Source organism: Miniopterus schreibersii, assembly GCF_964146895.1.
Source record: "Miniopterus schreibersii genome assembly, chromosome: 1".
NCBI classification, from domain to species: domain Eukaryota; kingdom Metazoa; phylum Chordata; class Mammalia; order Chiroptera; family Miniopteridae; genus Miniopterus; species Miniopterus schreibersii.
Genome location: NC_138101.1, coordinates 181,035,978 through 181,060,231, shown reverse-complemented (window position 1 = coordinate 181,060,231; position 24,254 = coordinate 181,035,978). Strand labels below are relative to the sequence as shown.

General features: G+C 39.4%; 2 protein-coding genes across 6 annotated transcripts in view; both read right to left on the bottom strand.

Moving 5' to 3' along the window:
- PSEN1 (presenilin 1) overlaps positions 1-11,469 on the bottom strand; it is a 53,056-nt gene extending 41,587 nt beyond the window's left edge. Inside the window, exons 1-3 of one of the 4 annotated variants that reach the window (XM_081144138.1) lie at positions 11,320-11,442; positions 2,770-2,851; positions 2,538-2,677 (exon numbers count right to left, since the gene is read on the bottom strand). In XM_081144138.1, the coding sequence (XP_081000264.1) occupies positions 2,538-2,624 (87 nt within the window). In that variant the 5' untranslated portion in view covers positions 2,625-2,677; positions 2,770-2,851; positions 11,320-11,442. Of the gene's footprint in view, positions 1-2,537; positions 2,678-2,769; positions 2,852-11,319 lie in introns of all 4 variants that reach the window. The other 3 variants (XM_081144140.1, XM_081144139.1, XM_081144141.1) reach the window with 3 other exon arrangements.
- Positions 11,470-14,521: 3,052 nt separating this feature from the next.
- RBM25 (RNA binding motif protein 25) overlaps positions 14,522-24,254 on the bottom strand; it is a 50,589-nt gene continuing 40,856 nt past the window's right edge. For both annotated transcript variants that reach the window (XM_081143215.1, XM_081143214.1), the window contains 7 exons: positions 23,826-23,899; positions 22,380-22,530; positions 19,730-20,054; positions 19,098-19,372; positions 18,689-18,787; positions 17,995-18,042; positions 14,522-16,159 (listed from right to left, as the gene is read on the bottom strand). In XM_081143215.1, coding sequence (XP_080999341.1) covers positions 16,067-16,159; positions 17,995-18,042; positions 18,689-18,787; positions 19,098-19,372; positions 19,730-20,054; positions 22,380-22,530; positions 23,826-23,899 — 1,065 coding nt within the window. In that variant the 3' untranslated portion in view covers positions 14,522-16,066. The remainder of the gene's footprint in view (positions 16,160-17,994; positions 18,043-18,688; positions 18,788-19,097; positions 19,373-19,729; positions 20,055-22,379; positions 22,531-23,825; positions 23,900-24,254) is intronic.

Sequence of the window (24,254 nt, the reverse complement as noted above, 5' to 3'; positions counted from 1 at the left end):
TACCACTGAGAACATTAGCACTAAGACTTGCTAAAACTAAACCATGAACACGTTATTATCAATAAAAATCCTGTGTCAATTGTACTTCCTCTATAGCACCCTTTATTTCAAGGGGACATTTTATCAGCCACTAAGATGTAAAGAAAGGCAGAAAAATAATACCATAAAAGCCCCATAAAACCTGAATGTAAGGGATATAAATAATACTACATTAACAATGGAGAGCTTACTAAGTGCCACACACTGCTCTTTTATTTCTTTAAGATTTTTTTTTTTCTTAAAGATTTTTAATTGATTTTTAGAAAGAGAAAGGGCAGGAGAGGGAGAAAGAAAGAGATGCTGCCTCTTGCACGCCCCCTACCCAGGACTATGCCTGAAACCAGGGCATGTGCCCTGATTGGGAACTGAACTGACAACCTTTCCATGCACGGGATGATGCCCAACCGAGCCACACCTGCCAGGGTGCCACACACTGTTCTTGAAGCTGGGAGAAAGTAGTGGGCAAAGGAGATTATGTATCTGGCTTCAAGTAGCTTATACAGGGGGAGGTAGGTAAACAAAATCCCAAGTAAACAGCAAGCTAGAAATAATGGTAAGAGCTACACACAAGCAGCATAAGGGTGGAGAGAGTGCCAGGTGACAGGAAAAGGAAGAGGAGTCAAGGAAGGCAACACCTCACTGAAAAGGTGACCTGAAGGAAGTGAAGGGAGCCATCTGAGAAGAGTGGGGGCATGACCCAGGGCTCAGAGGCAGAACTGAGGAAGCAGTGAGTGAGGGAGAGTGTGGTAAGAGACTCAGTGAGAGATTAGGGGGTTGGTAGGGGTGGGGGAGGTTAAGATCTCAGGACCAGATTTTATTCTGAGATGAGATGACTTTGGAGGGTTTGGGTCAAATGCATCACATACTACTGTGTTTTTTCCAAAACTTTTTAGTTATGGAATCTTTTGTTCAAGGGATTCACAGGAGATTAATATGTAAAAAAGATAAAACAGGAGCTCCTCTGGTTAAGGAAAAGGTACTCAGAGACCTGACTATGCTGTTCCCAATTTCCCTTTCCCTCCTCTGAAGTTTACAAATGAGTATAGTCTGTAGGGTCCAAACATTCACATCCTGTATCCAAAGAACTTCATAATCCAGCCCCATGCTAACTTTTCAAAAAGCTATTCCTAGGGAATGACAAAAAAGAGTAAATCAAGCTGCTGATGCACAGTAGAGGGACAATGTGCTGCCACAAAAATCTGTATCTGTAACACCCCTTTATCAACCCAGTACCAAGACACAAGGTGCCTTTCCTTTTCCCCACACAGTTCTCAGGTTACATACTACGTTTACAGCTTATGTTCCCTTTCAGGGCTTCCCCTGATACTCATTTTAACTTTACTTCACTTGATTAAACATGTTCTAGCAATACAGTGTGATCTGCCTCTGTGGACTTTCTCTCTGGATGTGACCTTCCTGTCAATTTATATTTTAGGAAAATTCTTCCTCCACTAGAGTTACTTCATTTATCAGTAATGACTTCCCAGTTTGCTCTATTCTAATCCTACGCATCCTTCAAAGTCTACTTTGTGAAGCCATCTGCCCCACATTTTGACCCTCAATTGGAATTTCAAATATTCAGAGTGTGAAGGAAACTTCCAAGCCATGTAGTACTCTAGTTCACAGCTCATTCCATGGACTAACCCTCTGCAGGTCTGGCTGATAGTCTTCTGGCCTTTGTGACTGCTTTTAGTGACAAGCACACACTGGCCCACAAAGCAGTCCATGCTCTTTCAGATATACAGAAATTGTGAGAAAATTCTTCTCACTGACCCAGAACTTTTTTCCTGGTATCTTCCACCACTTGTTCTGTCCTCTGGCTGAAACAGAGGAAAGTCTGATTCCCCGGCAATCATGCACTCTACATAGCTTATAGTCAGCCCTGTGTTTTCCCCCATTCTGGCTCCACCCCTAAAAATTCTACCAATTCCCCAACCATCTCAGAGGCCATCTGTGGAAACCACATTCAATCTGTAATGATTAGCTTAACAGTCACAGGCAGATTTGATGTTTCTGCGTATAATCGGTGAGGTCTCTGTGTCTCATGCCACACATTACACCCCGTTCCTGATTCTCTTCTTTGAACTAGCTTAGGACTTCTACACTTAGCCTTGCATTCATCATTGCGCATTTTGTCAATGAACATTTACTGAGCACTGACAGAAACTATACTAGGTACTGAAAAAATAAAAGTAAATAAAATGTACTTAGCCTATAGAAGAGGAAGAGCAAGACAGGTAAAATAATAAATAGCTGAGGAAGTTGGAGAGGCTTCAATGGAAGCAGTGATATCTGCGGCAGTGATGAACTATACAACACCAATGTCTCACACAGCACCAAACGGTACAATGCTTTGCCCTCAGTCGAAGTTCAGAAAATATGTGAATGTGGTAAAACCGAGAAACCTGCTCAGTCTTCTCAGCCTCTTTTGGAGGTGAGGTAGGATGATCACTGAATCCATAATCTGGCAAAGGCAGTTACAGAGGCTGACACTGTACCTGGCTACGTACAATATTGCTCAGGTGGTTGTCCTCAGACATCTGTGCATTCTGGAAGTAGGACAAGGGTGCAGGCAACTCTGTCATTGGAGCAACTGTACAGAAATACCTTTTCACAGAAAGTAAAGCCTCTTGGGGTTCTGAAAAGGGAAAAAGAAAACAATCCTTTGTGCATTACAATTATACTTTTATTTTTAAACACTTTCATAAATTACATTCAGTAAAAACAAACCTTTCTTTCATGTGTTCTCCTCCAGGCCAAGCTTTCTAAGGACCTCACAGGCTGCTGTCACTTGCAAACTTCTGGATATGGTCTGGAACAGGATTTTACCAGGTCACCCAGAGTTGGTCAAATCCTAGTAAATCCATTCACACCAATCAAATACTTATAAGACCAATCTATAAACCACAAATTTATTAATTTGCCGTGACCTTCAACTGACAAACTTTTATCAGCTCAAGACACCTCTTTGGTAATGAGTAGACCTATTTGAGAAACCAAGTATTTTCAATCACAAAGATTCTTAATGATTTCAGATTTAGAGCAAAGGGACCTGAATAATCTTAAAAAATGTTCTGATCAACATTTCTCTTTTTTTGAGAGAGAGAGAGGAAGGGGGAGAGAGAGAAACATTGATGTGCGAGCAAAACATCAAACAGCTGCTTCCTGCACACTCACTATTGGGGATCAAGCCCACAACCCGGGCATGTGACCCAACAGGCAATGGAACTGGCAACCTTCTGGTACTCAGGAGGACACCCAACCAACTGAGCTACACCGGCCAGAGCTGTTTACTACTTATAATTTTGCAAAATCCTGTCTATCACCTCATTTTATCTTTACCACAATGCCCCAAGGCAGGGTAAACAGGTAACATACATATTTTATTTTATTATTATTATTTTTTAATCCTTACCGGAGCATATTTTTTTCCACTGCTTTTCAGAGACAGTGGAAGGGGGAGAGAGAGAGAGAAACATCAATGAGAGAGAGATACACAGATTGGTTGCCTCTCGCACATGCCCTGACCAGGGCCGGGATCAAGCCTGCAACCAAGGTACATGCCCTTGGCTAGAAATGAACCCTGGACCCTTAAGTCCCTGAGCTGACTCTCTAACCACTGAGCCATACTCGGTAGGGCTAACATACATATTTTTAAAAGAGCAGAAGGGAATCCAAGTTTAGCGACTTGGTTAAAAATCACATAATTGGTCAGACCAGAACAAAAATCTAAGACTCCTGACTCCCAGGTCTCTCCTTTGCATTCAGACACAGCATTATCTACATATATCACTCTGTCTCCCAGAGTTCACCCTCCTGAGGGTCACATTCCTATTTGCCTATATACCTTAATCTCCATCAGCCAATTCTTTATAATTTCAACTTTCCTCTTCATAGAAAGTCTTCAGAAATGTAAAAGGAGTCTGTTTTCATACCTAAGCAGTACTCTCACATATATAGCATCTATAACATTACCACATATATATTTATATGAAAGCGTTTTGCCAGCATCCAATTTCATTTTCACTTTTCAGGATTCTTTACCCCCTAAATGCTCCACTATTTTTATTATAATGATTCTTCACAAAAAACACATTAAAGCAATGTTTTCCTCTAGCAAAGGTATTGAGTACAAATTAAACCTTAGATATCTATATTTGGCTCACTCAACATGACAAATTTAAAAAAAAATTTTTTTTAATGCCCATCCGAGGATATTTTTTCCATTGCTTTTTCAGCGAGAGTGGAAGGGAGAGAGAGAGAGGGGAACATCGATGCGAGAGAGACACATTGGTTGGTTGCCTCCCGCATGCACCCTGACCAGGGCTGGGAATCGATCCTGCAACCAAGGTACGTGTCCTTGGCTGGAATCAAACTCAGGACCCTTCCGTCTACAGGTCGATACTCTAACCACTGAGCCACACTGGTTAGGGCTCAACATGACAAATTTTTGCTGTTGTTAATCTTCACCAGAGAATATTTTTTCCATTGATTTTTAGAAAGAGTGAAAGGGAAGAAGGGAGGGGCAGAGAGAGAAATATCCATGTGAGACACATCGACTGGCTGCCTCCCAAACGTGCCCCAACGAACAGAGGTACATGCCCTTAACTGGAAACGAACCCATAATCTTTCAGTCGGAGAGCCGGTGCTCTAACCACTGAGCAAAGCTGGCTAGGGCTAGTAATTTTAATTTTAAGTAGCTTCCATTATTAGCCTTATGCTCACAGGATTTGCTGAGCTATTAGAAGAAACCATACAAACTGATTATCATACTGGAGATTTCTCAGACAAATCTTGCCAGAATCAACAATATAGTAGTCACTTTAGCATATCCTAATACTATTTTCAAAGGCACATCCATCGCATTTACATGTGAAAAACTAAGGTTCAGGAAAGGTGAAAGAATCTGCCAGTGCATGATTATGGAGGAAGTAACACCAGTTCCAGAACCCAGGTCTTCTGATGCCCAGTCCAGTCTTTTCCAGTTCCCCACAAGAAAGCTCAAGTTTCCACCGATGCTTTAAAGATCAAAATGCTGCAGGGTGACCATCCCTGGAAGAGCTGCTCTTTACATGGAGCTCAGAAAGAAGAGGCAGGCTACAGGGTTAAGCTAGGTTTTCAGTCAGGCCTGGTGAACAAACATTGTTGGTACAAAGGAGGCAAAGCCAGATTTGATTCTGGTCCAGTAACAGCTGAAAACAATTGATGACTCCGTGGAGAAGGCTAATGACCCCACTGTTAAAGCAGCGTGGCAGAAGACACTAGTGGGCTTTATAACATTTTTAGCAGTGCCCTGAGAACAAGAAAAGGCAGTTGTTGGGAGTGAGGATATTTCACGTGACCTGGATCGCAGAGATAGTGGGAGTAGGGACAGAAGTAGATTTTGGTGCTTTTTCTCTCTGTCCACCTGCTAAAGATTTTCTGAGATTGAGAGAGCATACTTGAATCTACTGTCATCCATTTCCTTTTCCTCAAGACACTTGCTCAGTTGGATAAAAAAGAAATCCTTTTTTGAATGGCAACTGTAATTTCTATTATATGCAAAGAGACTAAAAACAAGAGAATACAAATACTGAAACTTAGACGTGCTGAACAGAAAAACCTAACCAAAAAATCTTCTATCCATCAGCACCTGAAAAAGTATCACAGGAGCAATGTTTAGAATCGCAAAATAAGTTTATCAAAAATCCCATTCAAGGAAGCAACAACAGAAAGCACATTTCTGTCTTTCACTACACCCCAAGGTAACAACTAAGCCTGGAGCTCCTATAGCAAGTTTACATAATTTCTTTTGTTAATCCTCATCCGAGGATATTTTTTCCATTGATTTTTTTAAAGAGTGGAAGGGAGGGGGAGACAGAAAGAGGGAAACATTGATGTGAGACAGACATGACTGGTTGCCTCCTGTGCAAGATGGAACCTCCAACTAAAGTACCTGCCCTTGACCAGAATTGAACCTGAGACCTCTAGGTCCACCAGCTGACTTTCTAACCACTGAACAAAACCGGCTAGGGCTACGTAATTATTGATACCATTTTCTTTCTTCACTCTCAGAGATAAATGTAAACAAAATGTGTACTTCACAGAAACAAACATCTTCATGGAGACATTTTATCATGATCTTCTCAAGAGCAAAGGGCTTGTTTTAATGACTGTAGACACTTGACTAGTTTCTCCTTCACTCAGAAAGCCACCAAAAGTATTTTTTAAAAAGTATCTCTGTATTGTAATGCTAAGAAGTTTTCAAGTGTGAGATGAGCTTGTGACTTATTCTTTTTCCACAGAAGTTTTTAATCAGCCTTAATGTTACTTTGACAGCTTCCTGGACAGGCAGCCCAAGTTCTGATTATATGGATGTGCTCGGAGAGCCTCTATTTGTTTTTAAAAGCTCACATTCAATAATAAATGTAACCAATCTCCAAAATTGATAAAAATAATTTGAAATTAATTTAAAATTTTAGGAATACATCCTGAAAAGACTCCTCTGAATTTTAAGACTAGGAGCAAATAATTTCCCCAGCCCTATAAGAGGCTCTGTGAAAGTGGCAGACTCTAAAAAGAGCAAGGAAAGTGATGTAGCCTATTTGACTTTTTTCCTCCTTCCATCCCACTCCACTTCTGTTACCCATCTGTGGTAGATTATATTATTATTCAGCAAGTATTCACTCCCTCCCCCAGCATGCCCAAGAGAAAAATATACTTCCCTTCTCCAGTAATGTTGGGCTTGGCTCTATGACTTGCTTTGGCCTCAAGGTGGGTGTAGTATACTACCCACCCCATGCCTTTGGGCACAGTCATAATGATACCGTTGTAAATAACCTGGTTATTAATTAACAAGGAAGGAGCAAAGGGAAGGCCAAATAGACTCATGCCCTGTAAAATCTGGGTGAAATAGGGAAGGTACTTGTATGTCAGTTACACCTAGGAACAGATCATTGGTCAGAGTAGGCGTGCCACTCCAAACTCTGGAAGATTTAAACTCTTAAACAAAGTGGTTTTCTCTCTCTTGCACCCTGGGCGCCTGGCTCTGTTGTTGTAGGGGGCCTGCTCCCCTGCATTCCCTCACATGGCTCATAGCCATGTGGACCACACACAATGGATTGATGGACTATAACTAGCCTGTTCCACCATGGAACAAACACTCTGGACACTGGCTTTGCTTCCAGCTCTGCTAAATCCCCAGCTATACCCCTTCCAGGACTGGTTTAGGGGAAATGGGACTTCTGAAACCCAGGGATGTAATTCCACAGAAATAAAGACCATTCATCCTCCCATGCAAATCTTAGAAAATTCTTTTTCTCAACATACTGTAAGGACCCAACCCCAAGCACTCAGTGGGGAAAGGGAAACCCCGCTTCCAGCAGTGGACACCTCACTTCCACCAATAACAATGGTGGTCAATGAGATCTTAGCAGATGTGGCACAAGCAGACACTTGAACTGTGCTTGTACAGTAGGTAGGTCTTGCCTTCTGGTGCTTCTGCTGTTGCCTTGAGAAAAGCTTACAGTGGGTAGCCACTATCCCTTCAGCCTGGTTCCAGAATAAGATATGAAAGCAAAACTGCCGTAGCTGACCCACAGTCCTGTACCTTGAAGCAGAGGCACTGAGTTTGGGGTAAGTCTGTTACATAGTTATAGTAGTTGTTTTTAAGTAATAATGGTTATGTGGCCTCAGACGATGCAATGAAAATTAACAAAGACTTACAAATCCAGAATCCTTTATCTGAAATCTTTAAGACTAAATGTATTTAGAATTCTTTTTTCCCCCCGATTTTATAAAGGTAATATGATGTAAATACCATATGTTTTATAATGCCCCTCAGGGTCTTAGAACCTCAAAATCAAACACTTTACTAAATACCTAGTGAAACATATAAGCAATCTTAGATTACATAAATAGATTCAGGTTAGCTTTCTGCTGTCAAATGAATTATGAAAAGCATTTCAGTTTTCTCTGGGGGTTTTGGATTTCAGAATTGTAGATGTGGAACTATATTATCAATATTTGCAAAATTATAAAGAATCCTCCCCCAAAAAAACATTTAATTTCAATAACTCTACACAGAAGATATGATTACCCTGAGTCATTGTCCCAAATTCACTGTGGAAATGGGGAGAATACAATTTACCTTTAATGGAAAAAAAGACTACTTACATCTAATTAACTTGTAAGTCACTGGTTATATATTCAACAATGCTTACCTTCTCTCTCTCTCTCCTTTTAATCCTCACCCGAGGATATTTTTTCCATTGCTTTTCAAAGACAGTGTAAGGGAAAGAGGGAGAGAGATGGAGAGAGGGGGAGGGGGGGAGAGAGGGAGAGAGAAAGAGAGAAAGAGGGAGAGAGAGAGAGAGAAAGAGAGGAGGGGAGGGGAGGGGAGGGGAGGGGAGGGGAGGGGAGGGGAGGGGAGGGGAGGGGAGGGGAGGGGAGGGGAGGGGAGGGGAGGGGAGGGGAGGGGAGGGGAGGGGAGGGGAGGGGAGGGGAGGGGAGAGGAGAAGAGAAGAGAAGAGAAGAGAAGAGAAGAGAAGAGAAGAGAAGAGAAGAGAAGAGAAGAGAAGAGAAGAGAAGAGAAGAGAAGAGAAGAGAAGAGAAGAGAAGAGAAGAGAAGAGAAGGAACACACTGATGTGAGAGAGACCCATCGATTGGTTGCCTCCTGCTCACGCCCAGACCGGGATGGTGCCTGCAACTGAGGTATGTGCCCTTGGCCGGAACTGAACCCGAGACCCTTCAGTCCCTGCGCCAACGCTGTAACCACTGAGCAAAATTGGCCAGGGTGCATTCTCTCTTTTGCTTTTAGATTAACTTAAGAAACTTAAGAACTGTGAAAACCAAACATTATACCCTTTAATCAACACTTACTGGGTTTCTTCTACATACCCAGGCACTGTGATAGGTGCTAGGGATGCTACTAAATCAGATAATGTTTCTGTTTACTTAAAGAGCTTACTACCTAGAGGAAAAGACAGACAAGTATCTTTTTATATTAATTACATTTTGAAATTAAAATATTTGAGATGTGATGAATTACACAAAATATATTATTCAAATTAATTTTAACTATTTCTACCTTTAAAAAATTTCTTTACAGAAAATTTAAAATTAACATTTATAGCTCACATTACATTTTTATGGGACAGCGGTGTTCTAAATCTTCAGTTCTTTCTGCAACACCAGGCCTACTACTGAAAATCCCTGACAACCCTTTCCTTCCTGCAGCTTCCCTCCCTTCCTCAACTTTTCTGACACTGCACTATAGAGGTTTTCCTCTCGCCACTCCATTCTCCTCAGCTGGTTGGTTCTCACTCTTCTTCCACCGCCTCAGTATAAGTGTTCCTGAGGGTCTGTCTGGGTCTCCTGTTCCCTTCCTTTCCTTAGGTGTCTCATCCACTGCTTCAGCGTCAACTGGCAAGTCTATTTAAGTGACTCTCATGTTTACAGCTGCAGCCTGGCCAAAGCACATTTTTATCTATTGGCACCTCAAAGGGATACTTCCAAAACACTTCCTCACCTTCCTCTCTAGAATGGTGCTTGGCTCCTAACGTCCTTATTTTTGCGATGGTCTCCCCCATTGGCTGCCATGTCCTGTTCACGTTTTTCCTCCTTTCTAAGCCTCTGCCGCCACTGAAGATCAAACTCTCATCATATCTCATTTAATTATGCAAAGTCACCTCAATTCTCTTATCCATTCTAGCCCCAGCTACCAGATTAATGTATCTAAAGCAAAGCTCTGACCACAACGTCACACTTTCAAATCACCGTTCAAATCTGTGTGACATCCATCATACGAAGGAGAAACAGTGTTAGGGGGTTTTCAGAATATATCGGAAAGAAGTCTCTCCCTACAATCTGATACAACAGTGGGAGAGCACTAGCAAAGGGAACCTGGACGAGAGGGAGGAAAAGAACTATTTAAGCTTTGGTAACAGACACATACCTTTCCTGCTATGATGATTCTTAGAGACCAATTCCAATTCTCAGGTTCTCCTGAGAACAAATGGAAATTCATGCAGCAGTCTATGACTAGTAGCAGCCATTAACTTAAAATCCAGCAGTAAATGGTGCCCATTCAGAGGAAAGTATACCCAGAAGTGTGGGAATTGTGTACCCAAGAACCAGGAGTAGAAGAATGGAAAACCAGATGATAGATGGTTCTTCTACCATCTATCTTTAGGGGAGGGAGAGGAGAGGTGGGGTAAGAATCCATGCACTTAATAGACTTCTATTTTCATTGTTAAAAGGGTTATTAAACATAGGTGGGGATGGGGCTTAAGTTGGCTGAACTCTAAAAATGTGTTAAGAACTGAAATAGGTGTTTGCAGGTGACTGCAATAGGCTCCAATCTACTTTCCTGTTTTATCTTCCTTCATAACAGTCATTTAATGTTCAGAGTGGATCACTAGACACACAAGATCCAGAGGGCCCCTGCTGGCAGTACACCCTGTGATTACAACGTCCTCCCCATTTCAACTCCCAGGGTGAAAACCTTTCCATTGCAAAAGATAACTGAAATAAGAAGATTCCCTTAAACAGGCGTGATCTCTACCTGCCTCAAACTTCAACGCATGTTGTGACTTTTAGTGCGCTCTGCCATAGTTATTTACACACTACGCCTATCTCCCACAGTAAACCTTGAATACTTTATTCATCTTGTTCAAAGTAGACAAACGATGCTTTAAAATTCATTGTTACTTTCCTACAAAAGGAAAAGAATCTGAGCGGGAAGAAAACGCAGACATCTAAGGCTCATGAAGCATCAGACGTACAAGGCTGCTGACAGTTCCCATCAAGGCAAACGCATCAGACCCCGTTTTCCGCCTCGGATGTCTCAGACCTAAGGCACGGAGCCGTGAGTGCCACTCGCTTCCCCTGGACAAGGACACTCTGCATGAGGCGCGGAGTTTCACCAGTTGCTCAACCAGGCTCGGGGCAAGGCGCTTCCTCTTTCTCCTGCTCCACTCCAGCCGAGACGGCCAATCCCGGCCCAGGGCACCTGCACCTGAGATGCGTTCGGGAAACCAGCACTTCCGGACCAAAGCTCCGAGAGGTACTCTCCCCGCAACCTGACCGCACGCCGCGCCCGGAACCCGAGAAACGGGAACCCCTCTTTACCCCCCACACGGGGTTCCAGTGTCCCCGCCCGGCCGCGCCCCGCTCCTCATCCTCTAGGACGCCCGCTCCGCGGCCCGGACGGCGACGAAGGGCCGGGCCAAGCCGGCGGCCGCCCCTGCCGACAATGGGTGAGGGGCGCCTTCCTCTTTCCCCCGACTCCCATCACGCACCTACTGCGTCCTCTCCGCCGCCGCCCACGACGGCCCGCAGCCGAGGTCCCTCCGCGAGCAGTGGCTGTTTTGTTTCCGATGTGAAATCTCGGCCTCAGGAGCTGCCTGGCGCAGGCCCCGCCCAAAAGGCTTCGCCGCTTCGTCACTTCCGGCTCTGGAGTCGTTGGCGTCCAGCCTGCAGGCGGAGGGGTGGGACCTAGCGGGGGCACGGCCGGGACCGGAGGAAAGGGGTGGGGCTTCCGGTGGTGTGGCCGAGCAGTGCGGGGGACTTGCCTCACCCGGACGAACTCGCCGAGTGCGGGCGTGCGGATCTGACAGGTCTTGAGCCGGACCAAAGCTTCTACATAAGCGGAGCCCAGCGTGTGCTTCTCCCCGCCAACTTGCGGCATCTTAAACCTAATGTTTTTTTCATGTCTCTGTATTACCTATTTTGTACAAGTGTTTCTCAATGTGAGTCAGCCGCACCACAACCAAAAGGATGCTAATTAAACTAAATACCTGTGCCTTCTACCCTCTTCCTCATTGAATTAAAACTGCTGGTGAGTGGAGTGAACCAGAGAAACCGCATTTTAAACAAACGTCGTCTGGGATTCTTGGAATCCAAATTTAAGAACCAGTCTTTCTAAACGGTAAGCTTCCAGAGCAGAAAATCTTATTTTTGTAACCCCGAAACCTGAGTATTTGGCACACAATGAGTTGCTCAGCGGCCAGCTACCACGCCATGCACAGGAGTCATCGACCCAACTAATATATGATGTGGCAGACTTCAGTGTCATTTAATTCAAACATGGTTTGAGAAGAATTTTTATTCATTTTTTTATAGAAATTATCTTTCCTTCCTGGGCATTTTAGATTGCCATTCCTAATTTGGACTTCGTATGAGTCATGTAATAAATTGAAAGGTAAAGATCTGTCAAATAAAGATGAAAATATAAGCATTCAAATGCAAATAAATATTCCAATAATTTAACATAACCACATTTTTAAAGATCTACCAGTTTATCAAAAATTATAAGCTCACTTTGGTCTACAATACGAATTACCAGTAACAGTTCCTGGGTTTGAAGTACATATGTGAATTCCCCAGTTTTCTTCTTGACACCTAGACTGTCTCTCTTTGCCTATTTGGGATTCCCCCTCAGATCCTTTATATCCATTAGTATTCACAAATCAATTTGACCATCTTTTGCTGAGCAAAAACTATTTCTTAATTTTGTACTATTAGGCTAAAATATGACCTGGAAAAATTTGTAACCATTTTGACATAAAACCTTTCAGCAATTTTTGGACAGAAGTGGAAACATACATTGAACTAATTAGAAAGAGCTGGGTAAATAACCTCACGTACACATTAGTATACCTGCTTACATTTATTCGAATTAAAAATTTTTTACTGAAAGAAAAAGCTAAGTGTTTAGTCCAATTTGACTCTCAAGCTCAGTTTTCTCACTTTGTCCACCATATCCAGTATTTGTGCCTGATAAGTACCTGAAACAGCACTCTCCACAGAGTAATCGTTAGACTCTACTATTACATAAAGTTTATCAGAAAGCACTATGACAAGATTCAGAGTTAACAGCATAAAGTTATCTGAGGAAATATTCTGGGACTGGCTAGGAATAAAGCCTATAATATTGTTCTCAGGCATTATTTTTGGATAGATTACATTCATGAACATAAAGAATAGGTATGTTTATTTGCCTCAAAAATGTTTTTCTCCTTAAAATCTACTTAAAAAGAAAATTAAGCTGTATTTATGTACTGTTAGGATAAAATACTAGTACTGGGTAAATACCTTAAACTGCTAATCAAAGTGTAGTCCTTGGATCTGTTAGCACTGGCATCATCAACCACCTCAACCCCACCCTAGCCCTACTAAATCAATCTGCATTTTAACAAAATTCCACCAGGTGATTCACGTGCACATTAAAGTTTGATTTTTTTAAAAAGCTTCAGCCTGTCGTCCTGTGCACTGAAAGGTCGCTGGTTCGATTCCCAGTTGGGGGAACATGCCCAGGTTGCAGGTCTGGTCCCTGGTCAGTATGCCGAAGGGAGGCAACCAACCAATGTTTCTCTTTCTTCTCCCTTCCTCTATATTAAAACACAAAACAAAAAAACCTTTCAAATAATTTATCTTCCCTCCTGTAAATAGATAATAGATATTTGAAATTATTTTATTTATAGGGTCAAATGAGGAAAAAGCATATTGGTTGCCAAAATTTCATTATAATTTTATAACTGGAATGGGCGGTACAAATTAAGCAAGGTTTCCAAACTGAAATTAAACTATGGGCAAATGGTAAAGACCACCCAGAAAACTCAAGCAATTTAGTAGAAATCTTACGTATATTCTCCCAGACACTAGAATACCCCAGCAGTTTATACATGTCCAATTCTTTTTTTTTTTTTAATGTCTTTATTGACTTCAGAGAGGAAGGGAAAGGGAAAGAGATAGAAACATCAATGATGAGAGAGTCATTGGCTGCCTCCCGCATGCCCCTCACTGGAGATTGAGCCCGTAACCCAGGCATGTGCCCTGACAGGAAACTGAACCACACTGCAATCTAATCTTCTGGATCACACCGGCCAGGCTACATGTCCAATTCTTTATAAGTAAATCTGAAAAACCAGAAACTGAAAACCTTAAATTTTAAGCTTGGTGGCAAAACCTGACTTGAACTGACATTAAACTATTACTGTAATGGTCTTTAACACATTGGATTGAGGCAAATCTCTCTGGAGTTGTTATGCAATACATGATATGTATCCCCAAGGGTTTCAGATAAATATAATGAAAGAGCAGGAGGAAGGAAATTAATGCCAATGTTGACTAAATAAAAACGACCTCATATATTGATGCCTTAGAAGTAGTAATATGGTAAGAGAAGATAGGCATAATAAAGCTCAAACAAGGTGTTAGGCTGAGGGTAAATCTGAGAAAAGGCTAGTAAACAAATTTGTAAATGGCAAGGAGCATGTTTCTGAAATTTCCCTTGAGAAATCAGAATTTAAAATATAATACTAAAAGGGGATATCTCCATAGACATATACATTAATCCAAAATAAGGTAAATGGCCTCTCACCGTTATTAATACTCAGAGCAATCAATTCAGCCCATATTTTCAAGTTTCTAGTATGCACTGCACAATTACAACAGGATGCCACTTATTTAATAAGACTCTGAAAGAATGAGTCCCCGAGATCAAATATATACATTTTTAATATTTGAAATATTTACATAATGGAACCATGTCATGGTCCAAAGTTAAGAACAGTGTTTTCAAATGTCCTCTTAAGATGTAAAAAAATCTAGTAACTCAAGCTCAGTTATGCTTTATCTTCCTATTCCCAATCTTTATCTTTCTTTTAAATAAATATTCAGACATGGAATAGCTGCACCTACTTTGTGTCTAGAACTGTTTAAAACTTGTTACATTTTCAGTTAATTTTGCTCCCTGGTGAAGTTCTTATCTACAATAAAGAAAGCCCCACATGTTCTCTAACACCATCAATGTATTTTTAAACTTTGATGAGCACAGGTAAACAAGGTGTTGTGCTTGCATATACATATACAAGCTATAAAGCCTTTATAAAACAAAAATGAAATAAAAAAATTAGTGGTAACTGCCTTAAATGATTTACCTTATCCTTAGAAATAAGATGTAAACTTCTTTAAAATGCCATGCTGAAATTCTATTGTACTTTGTCAAACTTTCCTCGTCTGTAAAATTGCCTAATTTTATTTTTAAAAAGTTTTTTTCCTTTATGCTTTTCAAATTTTTTTTAAACAAAGGGGTACACCAAAATTAAACTAAGAACCAATCAGTGCAAAAATGCATTAAATAAAGCTCTCCAGAATCTAAGGATCTGACTCATTTCTGAACAATGAAATTAGGGGGGAGGGAGACCAATGATTCATACTCCCTTAAAAGACAGGCTGAAGTAACCACTGATTCACACTCCCTTAAAAGACAGGCTGAAGTAGCCAGCTATCAATAGAAAAACCCCATCCTGTTCAACAGACTGTTTGTTTCTTGCCATAAGAGAATACTATGCTCTGGGAGACTATTAACCTAATTATCCCAGACATTTGGATTGGCACAATACCATGTTTCCTTTAAAATTATACTTTTCAATTAGAAAATGTTTAAGGGAGCCCTCCAAAGCAAATTAGGGAAAATACTTTTATACATACAATCACACAAACACATTCATACTGATACAGCAGGAATGGATGATCTAATTTTTGCACTCTAATTTTAAATTTCATGCCTTTATGAAAGCTTGCCAATTCTGATCAAGGGGGGAAAGGGTAATAGATGTGGCTGGTATTCTTTCAATTAAAATTGTTCATGTTGGTTCCTATACAGTACAGTTCAATATTAAGTGCAATTCTGCAAAAGAATTGGGGATTCATTTTAATATTTACAAGGAACAAATCAGCAGAACAAGATTATATCAGATAGACTGTGTACAGTAGCTGTGGCTTATAAAACATACCAGTAATTTGTACCTGGTGAGTATAAAGAGAACCAAGGCAGGATTCAGATGTCTTTACAACCAAGGGAGTACACAGGGCATCAACAAACTGGAGGACCCAAAAAAAAAAAAATTCACATTTTCTACATTTTAAAAAAATTACAGATCTCACAAATGTCTTTGAAGACAAAAAAGAAATTTTTTTCAAAGTCCTTTGAAGGATGGGAAAGAAGATATTTGAAATGGAACTCTAAATGTAAAGAGAGTTTTACTTCACAAGACCAATTTTCTTGGCTTCTGTTTCATATATCAATAATCTCCACATTTTGACTATAAAAACTTCTGCTTCTTCATCAAGTACCTAGAAGAGAAAAAGACAAAACAGAAACGTGTAAGATAAACAATCAGCACCTCCCAACAATAGTGACCGGTATAAAAAGGGCTTTTACTACTGACAAGCATTTACTTTCAATAAAATAACTTAGAGGAAATCTATCTAGTGTGAGAAATTTAGTACATGTAAATTACAAAAAACTAAACAAAAAAAAAAAATTCAGCAAAATTCCATGGCTTACTGGATACTGACATCACAGTACTTTCTGGATGCAACTTTTATTCTAACTTTTATCTTTACAAATACTACATTTACACATGTTTTGAAAAACTTATCTCCTAAGGGAAGCAAATGTTTGTTAAGAGAACACAGTAATTTAGGCAGAACTAGCTGTACAACTACATAACTATAACAGAGTATCGCATTTACCCCCCAAAATAACCTTACAATCTTAGTACTTATGAAGTCCTTATATATGTGACACTGAATTAAATATTAAGTGAGAATACATGTAAAGCATTTAATATAGTGTCTGAAATACAGTAAACAGTAAGTGAACGGTCATCATTGCAAAGGAACACAAGACTACTGAATAAATTAAAGGTCCTAACCCTCGGCAAATAAACAGATCAAATTATCTTCCTATCTACATATGAATTAGGTGCACCATGTCCTCCCTACTACACCTGCCCTCGTCCCACACACATAGTTGGCCCTCTACACCAGTGCTACAGTGAAGTAAAATGAAGTATCGTGCTTCATTCTACAGAAGGCAGCTATGACTAAGCTTCAGGGTATCACTGCCATGAAGATTTGTGGCCTAATGTTACCAGTTTAGGTTAGGAGTTAAGCAAACCAGGTCTCTAGCCAGACTACTTGGGTTCAAATCCCACTTCTACCTCTTCCTAGTTACATGTCCTTGGTTGGGGTACATAACCACAAAGAGCCTCTCAATTATCTCATCTGTAAAACGAAGAAAACAGTAGCTACATCACACTGGCTCATAATTTTAAAATTTAGTATGTACAAAGTGCTTTGAAGGGTGCCTAGTATCTAAGTGATCAGTAAGTGACCTAAGAGTAACTAGAAATTTTGACTTTTGAAAAATTTCCCTAAATTTATCAATGATGACAAATGAAGAACTTTTAGTAAAACTTTTAATGAGCCAGACTTTTAATGAGCCAGTAGTTCAAGAGAACTATATACAATCTTATAGACTCAATTTAGATGGTAATTCCTGTGATGCTTCCCCTACCTATTCTCAACACCATCAGATGCTCTATCTCCTCTGCCCCATTATACAAGTATATTATAATAGGGTATCAATATTAGTATACCTATCTCCCTGATAGCTCAAGGGCTGACAATGTGTTACCACCTTCTAACACATTGCTCTACTCAGTAGGAACTTAATAAATGTTCTCTACATGTATTAACAGTTCCGGGACTTACATTTATAACCAAACATGAAAGGTGGAAGAGCGGAGAGACTGGTCAAAAAGCAAGCTCTAATTTTCATGTTGTCTAATCATATCCTGCTGTGGGTGCCTTTAACCTCTTTTAATACATATACAAATTTTAATTCAGGCTTATAAAAAGATTCTGGAACCAACAAAGTTAGAAAAGCAATTGAATTCAGAAATTAATTTATTTACATAGATATTAATTAAAATATTAATAACAGCCCTAGCCAGGGAGCTAAGTTGGTGAGACTGTCATCCTGATACACCAACGTTGCAGGTTCAGTCAGGGCACATACAAGAAATCAACCAATGAATGCATAAATAAGTGCAACAGCAAATCGATGTCTCTCAAATCAATAAATTTAAAAAGGTATTAATAACAATAAATTTCTGACTTACCATAGCAACATCATCTAAAATGCTCTGAGGTGAACTATGAGCCATAACCTAAAAGAAACAAGTAATTGTCATTTTGAAAATAATTTATAAAAACCAAACAAACAAAAAAGCAAGAGAGTCAAGCAATTTTAAGGTAACTTCAAACTAGTATGGGAATTTAAGTGTAATTAGTAATTCCTTTATAAAAATATGGTATTTCTACTATAATAACTGTCTTAGGACAGTTAGTAACTTACACTTTCTAAGGTTATTAGGGGGTTTCAAGAAGATAGGGTTATAAAAAATGCTTAACACAGTATCTGCCAAGAACAAAGCCAGTCACACAGTAATCAATAAATATTATGCTATAAAGAAAACTATTGCTCCTCCTCCAAAGGATGGATGACTGACAAAAAAATTGATGAGAGAAGCTATCAGCTGTCTCCACAAAACCTCAACTGTACTTCACCACCATTCTAACCATTAAGACAAGAAAGGAGTGGCAAGGCATTCTCAAGGGCAAGGAGAGAGCAAAATTGGCAACAGCCAGCAATTCTATTACTCTATGACCCTTTGAAATGGAAACATGTGGCAAGGGGGTCATGAATATCTTAACTGAAACTAAATTAAAATGCACTTAAATTCCATTTTAGAAAGTGTCTACTATTTTAAAGTATAAAACAAATGTTGGGGGTGAAGGGAGAAGACGACTAACCTTAGAACAAACAAAATCAACTAATGTAGCTTCTTCTTCACCTATGTATTCTATAATTTTCTTATTAATCCATGGCCTAATTCGTCGTTCCATCAATATCTGCAAAATAAAGTATAGTTACTAAATTGAAGAAATTTATTACACTTAACAAAAAAGTCTATAAACTTATTTTGTAATATTAAAAATCTTTCACAACTAAGACAGATATAGATCATGATATATTTGCTTCTAATTAATGAAGACTTCAAGTACCACCACCAATTTCCCCAATAATCTACTAAATTCTCAGCAATGTCAAGATTCCAGCCACATTTATCATCACTGTGTGTCATTAATAGTATCAACCGAGTTTATATGCTATATTCAAAACCACCTACAATAAAATGATGAAATACAATTTGCTACTCACAGAATCCACAATAGACCAATCCAGGGGATAAGCAAAGAGCTCAGGTTTGGCTGTAGGGATTTTCTCAATGAGACTCTTAATGTGTTTGCGCTTTTCTTCAGTGTTTACAGTGCCTTTGGCAGCATTTTTATCATCTTCACCGTAATCCAAGGGAACCAGCTTCCTTTTTCGGGGTACATCATCACTGTCTTCATCCTCAAATTTGTTAAAGACACTATCTACAGGAAGTTTCTTTCTCTTCACAGAATTAGGTTGACCAGGACTATTGGAAGCACCTATAGTAAAAACACTATATTAGCATGATGACTTAATTTTCAAGTGTTACATTTTACAACCCACCATCCCCTCAAAAGCAGTGCAAAATATACTTCCACAAATCTCAGAGAAAAATCCCAACTATAAAAAAATAACTCACTACTCACAAGTACTAGAAAATTTAACTTTTCACTTCTTCTCAGAACTCGAGGCAGCTGCAGATATAGGAGCACTATGAAAACAATAGTGAGCTAGAAAGGCATTTTCGAATATTTTTCTACCTACCTACCGAGCAGCACACATTTACTTTTTTCTTAAGGCAAAACTGAGGTGTTTGCAGAAGGAAAAATAAAGAAAGGAAGAAAATGCTAACATACCCAGTTTAAGACTTAGTCCTATTTTTGGCCTATGCTCCTCAGGTTGCTGTTGATCTGGCGAATTTTCGTGAGGAATAATAATACCACAGGGAGACTCATCCCCAGGAGTGTTGGGAGTTGCATTGCCACTGGCAGAGGAAACAGATGGGGCAGAACTGATGGGCCTCAGAGTTGGTTTGAGACAGGGCTTCTGTTCTGGCTCTTCTTCCTCTTCTACTGGTTCCTCTCGTTTTTCTTCTTTTTCTTGCTTTTCTTCTTCCTCTTCCTCCGATTCTGGTTCTTGCTTTATTTGTGGTTGTCTGCGCCTCTCAGCCTCTTGTTCCATCTAAAACAAAAAATAACCTAATTAACCAAAACAGACCACAACTATACTCAACTGGCTTTTTGTTTTATACTATCTTCACAAAAAATCTCTATTTTTCTTTTTCATTAGGAATAATGAAAACCATTGCCTACTTCTATAGTCAGAAAGCTGAGTTATAAATTTTTTTTTTAATGTTTGTATTGATTTCAGAGAGAGGAAGGGAGAGGGAGAAATAGAAACATCAATGATGAGTCACTGATCAGCTGCCTCCTGCTCGCCCCCTACTGGGGATCAAGCCCAAAATCCCAGCATGTGTCCTGGCCAGTATCGAAACCGTGACCTCCAGGTTCATGGGTTGACACTCAACCAGTGAGCCACACCAGTCGGGCACTCTGTAAAATTTAAATATTTTACACATTGCCATTCTTCAGTGACTTTATATAAACTCTTCAGATTAACAAAGGTAAATACATAATAAATAGTTGGCTGATTCAAAATAAAAATTATGTTTTTATATTTTTATTAAAGAAATTTAAAGAGCCCTGGTTAGGTGGGCTCAGCTGGCTGGAGAGTTGTCCCATACATCAAAAAAGTTTTAGGTTCGATTCTGGGTCAGGGCACATACCCTGGTTGTGGGTTCGATCTCCGGTAGGGCACATGCCAGGGTTTCAGGATTGATCCCCAGCAGGGGGCAGGCAAGAGGGCAGCCAATCAATGACTCTCATCATTGATGTTTCTATCTCTCTTTACCTCTCCCTTCCTCTCTCTGAAATAAAAATATATTTAAAACAAACCAAAAAACCTTAAAAAAAAAAAAAATCCTCGAGTGAGGGTTTAAAAAAAAAAATTATAACTAGAAGTTTTATTTTAGAACAGCACAGACAATACGTAAGAGGCTATTCAAATCCTCAGCTTGGTCATACACAATCATTTCTTCTCCCTAGTTAATGGCTGAGGGGGGTAGTCACTTCTGTATTCACAAACAAAAGAAATAGGGTGATGGACAGAATTCAGAAGTCTAAGGCCTATAACAAAATGAACACTGTCCCCGAAATTATGAAAGGTAATAAAAAATAATCATGAGAGCATTATAAAATCTTAAATAATTTTTTTCAGCATGAAACAAAAATAGAAAACAATAAAAATATCCGAAACAACATTAGAATTCAAATCCACTGGTAGACAGAGAATTAAAAAATAAAAACACCCCAACCTAAATGTTACAATGGTAAGGATTTAAAAGACTGACAATATGCCATGTGTGATAGTATGGAAAAAGACAGAAGGGCTATAAATTGGTAAAATTCTGGGTGAAAGATTATACCTGATTTAAAAACATCAGAGAAACAGCATGTAAATTTTAATCCCATTTATAAAACTTATATATGACAAAGGTATCTGTATACCTGTGTGTTAACATTTAAAAACTAACTACACATTTACAGTGACTATAACTGGCTAACAGAAATCAGGTGGTCTTTAATCTCATTGCGTTCTTTGTCTGAACTTTCTATTTATTTATGTAAGTGCTTTATCAACAGAAAAAAGAACACTTTCATTTTGAAAAATAAAAGGCACATGTAAGAAGACATAGTTTCTGTTAACAAATAGCATGTAACAGATTTTAAAAGTTGATATGAAGAATTTAGAGTATTATTAGATTGATGATATATTAAGAACTAAAAATTTTTTAGAAATGACGAACTCTATTCCTAATAAGCATGGGGTATGCCATGTCCTATGACACAGTCTTTTCCTTTTAAATGACAAGCTGCTGCCCTAGCTGGTTTGGCTCAGTGGTCAGAGCATTGGCCCTCGGGCTGAAGGGTGTGGGGTTCGATTCCGGTAAAGAGCATGAACCTCAGTTGCAGGCTTGATCCCCAGCCCCCGTAGAGGTGCATGCAGGAGGCAGCCAATGTCTCTCTCTCACATTGATGCTCCTCTCTTCCTCTCTTCCTCCCTTCCTCTCTTCCTCCCTCCCTTTTACTCTCTCTGAAAAACCAATGGAAAAATCCTCGGGTGAGGACTAAGAAATAAATGAATGAATGACAAGCTGTTCATTAAAAACATTTTTACTTTGGAAACAAAATATTTAGCCCGGCTGGGAGTGGTTCAGTGGTTGAGCGTCCACCCAGGATCCAGGCAATCGGGGTTCGATTCCCGGTCAAGGCACATGCCCGGGTTGCGGGCTCAATCCCCAGTCAGGGGTGCGCAGGAGGCAGCCGATCAATGACCCTCTCATCATTGATGTTTCTATCTCTCTCCCTCTCCTTTCCTCTCTCTGAAATCAATAAAGATACATTAAAAATAAAAAAAAATATCGCTATGAATGTGATAGTAACTCACCCTCTGTAGCTCTGCATCTGGATCCGGATGCCCTTCTGCCAGAAGTCGCTGCCTGATTTCCTCTAGTTCTTCCTTCTCTCTTTTCCTATCCCGTTCATCTGCTTCCATTTCCTTTTCCCTGTCACGCAATCTTTTCTGAAGAGCACTTCCTCTGCAAAAGAAAATCATAACAGGCCTTATTTAATACTCAGGGGATCAATTATTGCACATGATGTTTCCAAAAGCACTTTCTTCAATACTAAAACTGTATTCTAACAGACTGAAGACTCTTAATGTTCTGTATTTGCAGAACACCCAAGACATTGTGATCTCTACGTAACACTGTTTAATAAGTGAGCATTGTGTTGTCACTTATAACCATGCCTCATTAAGTCATTCTAAATAAGTATATAAAACAAGCAGAAAAGTAGCTTTCAGCAAGAAAGAAAGCTCTCATTTTGTGCCTATTCCACAGGAAAATCCCAGCACATAACTTGTGTTTCCTTGGATGCTAAGCTGTGAAAAATTAACATAAGGAATAATAATAACACTAAGGATAGCTCTGTATCTTCAATTAAAATAAATTCTTTCCCTTGTGGAAAAAAAGTACTAGAAGTAGTGCAGAATCAATAGAACGCAAAGGTTCTCTCCATCTAGCAGTTTATTATATCTCAGAATGCTGAAATTATGTGCTATTTTATGATTCAATCATTTCACATTTTTTGCATTTTCTACAAAAAAAACAAATCCTTGGCATTCTTTTAATTTGCTAATTCTGATGTTTCATTTTAACTCCAGTGTATTAAACTAAACTATATGTTAAATGCCTTTACTACATGCCAGGATCATGTGAGGCACATGAGGGATTTTTTAAAAATAAAAATATTGTCCGTATCTTCAGGGAAAGTATAGCTTGGAGTAGAGGGAGCAGAACAAAACCAACAATTTTACCACAGTGCCATAAGTGCTAGAATGAAAGTAGTTTATAAATGCCATGGGAACAAAGAGATGAGGGAAAGCAGGCTTCACCAATTCTCACTTCACAGTAATATATCCATTGAGTCGGAAAGGAGGGTGGAAGGGAGTTTGGATTACTGTGTGGCACTCTTGAAATCCTTGAAGACAACAATTTCTAGACCACATTAGATAGTATAAAGATTGGTTATACCTTGCTATAAAAATTGGACCTCTTTAAAACACAGCAAGAAAAATCTGTAATACTATTATTCCCCCCCCCCAAAGATACATAGAATTGTCGATCCTTTGCCAATAGCTCTTTACCCCACTACCCACTACCCTCCCCTACCCCCCTCAAAACAGCATATCAGCTATGGGGGTGATTACAAGATGGAATATGAAGATTTCTTTCTTTATTCTGCTGAGTGAACTTGCACTTTCTGGTAGACAAGGGAAAACATAGCCAATAAAGTACTAAAAGTATGAGTTCGTAAAGCAAGCCTTCTTTACCTGTAATATTTGGGATCATCTCTATCATCATCATAATCTTCTAAGAATTCTTTTAATCGTTTAGCTTCTTTTGCCTTTGAGGAAAGGAAGGATAAAGTGTGCAAAATTAATGTAACATTCACTTAGGTTACACCCTCCCCCTTTCTTGGGAACAGATTTTTCTTATCCATACCACTTGAACTTTATAATTCTCATATACTTCATATTTTAAATGCAAAAAGAGTATATATCTTTTGTCTTTTACTCATAAGTCAGATTTAGGACTTATCTGTAAAATAAAAACCACACATAACATGCTATAATAAATTTGCTCCCTGAACATAACCTTCAAAGTATAGTAATTATTTTCTAATTAATGAAACCTGAGCACACCAAGAAACAAAACTGAAAGTTATCTTATTGAATTTGTTAACTGAGCAAAAATATTTT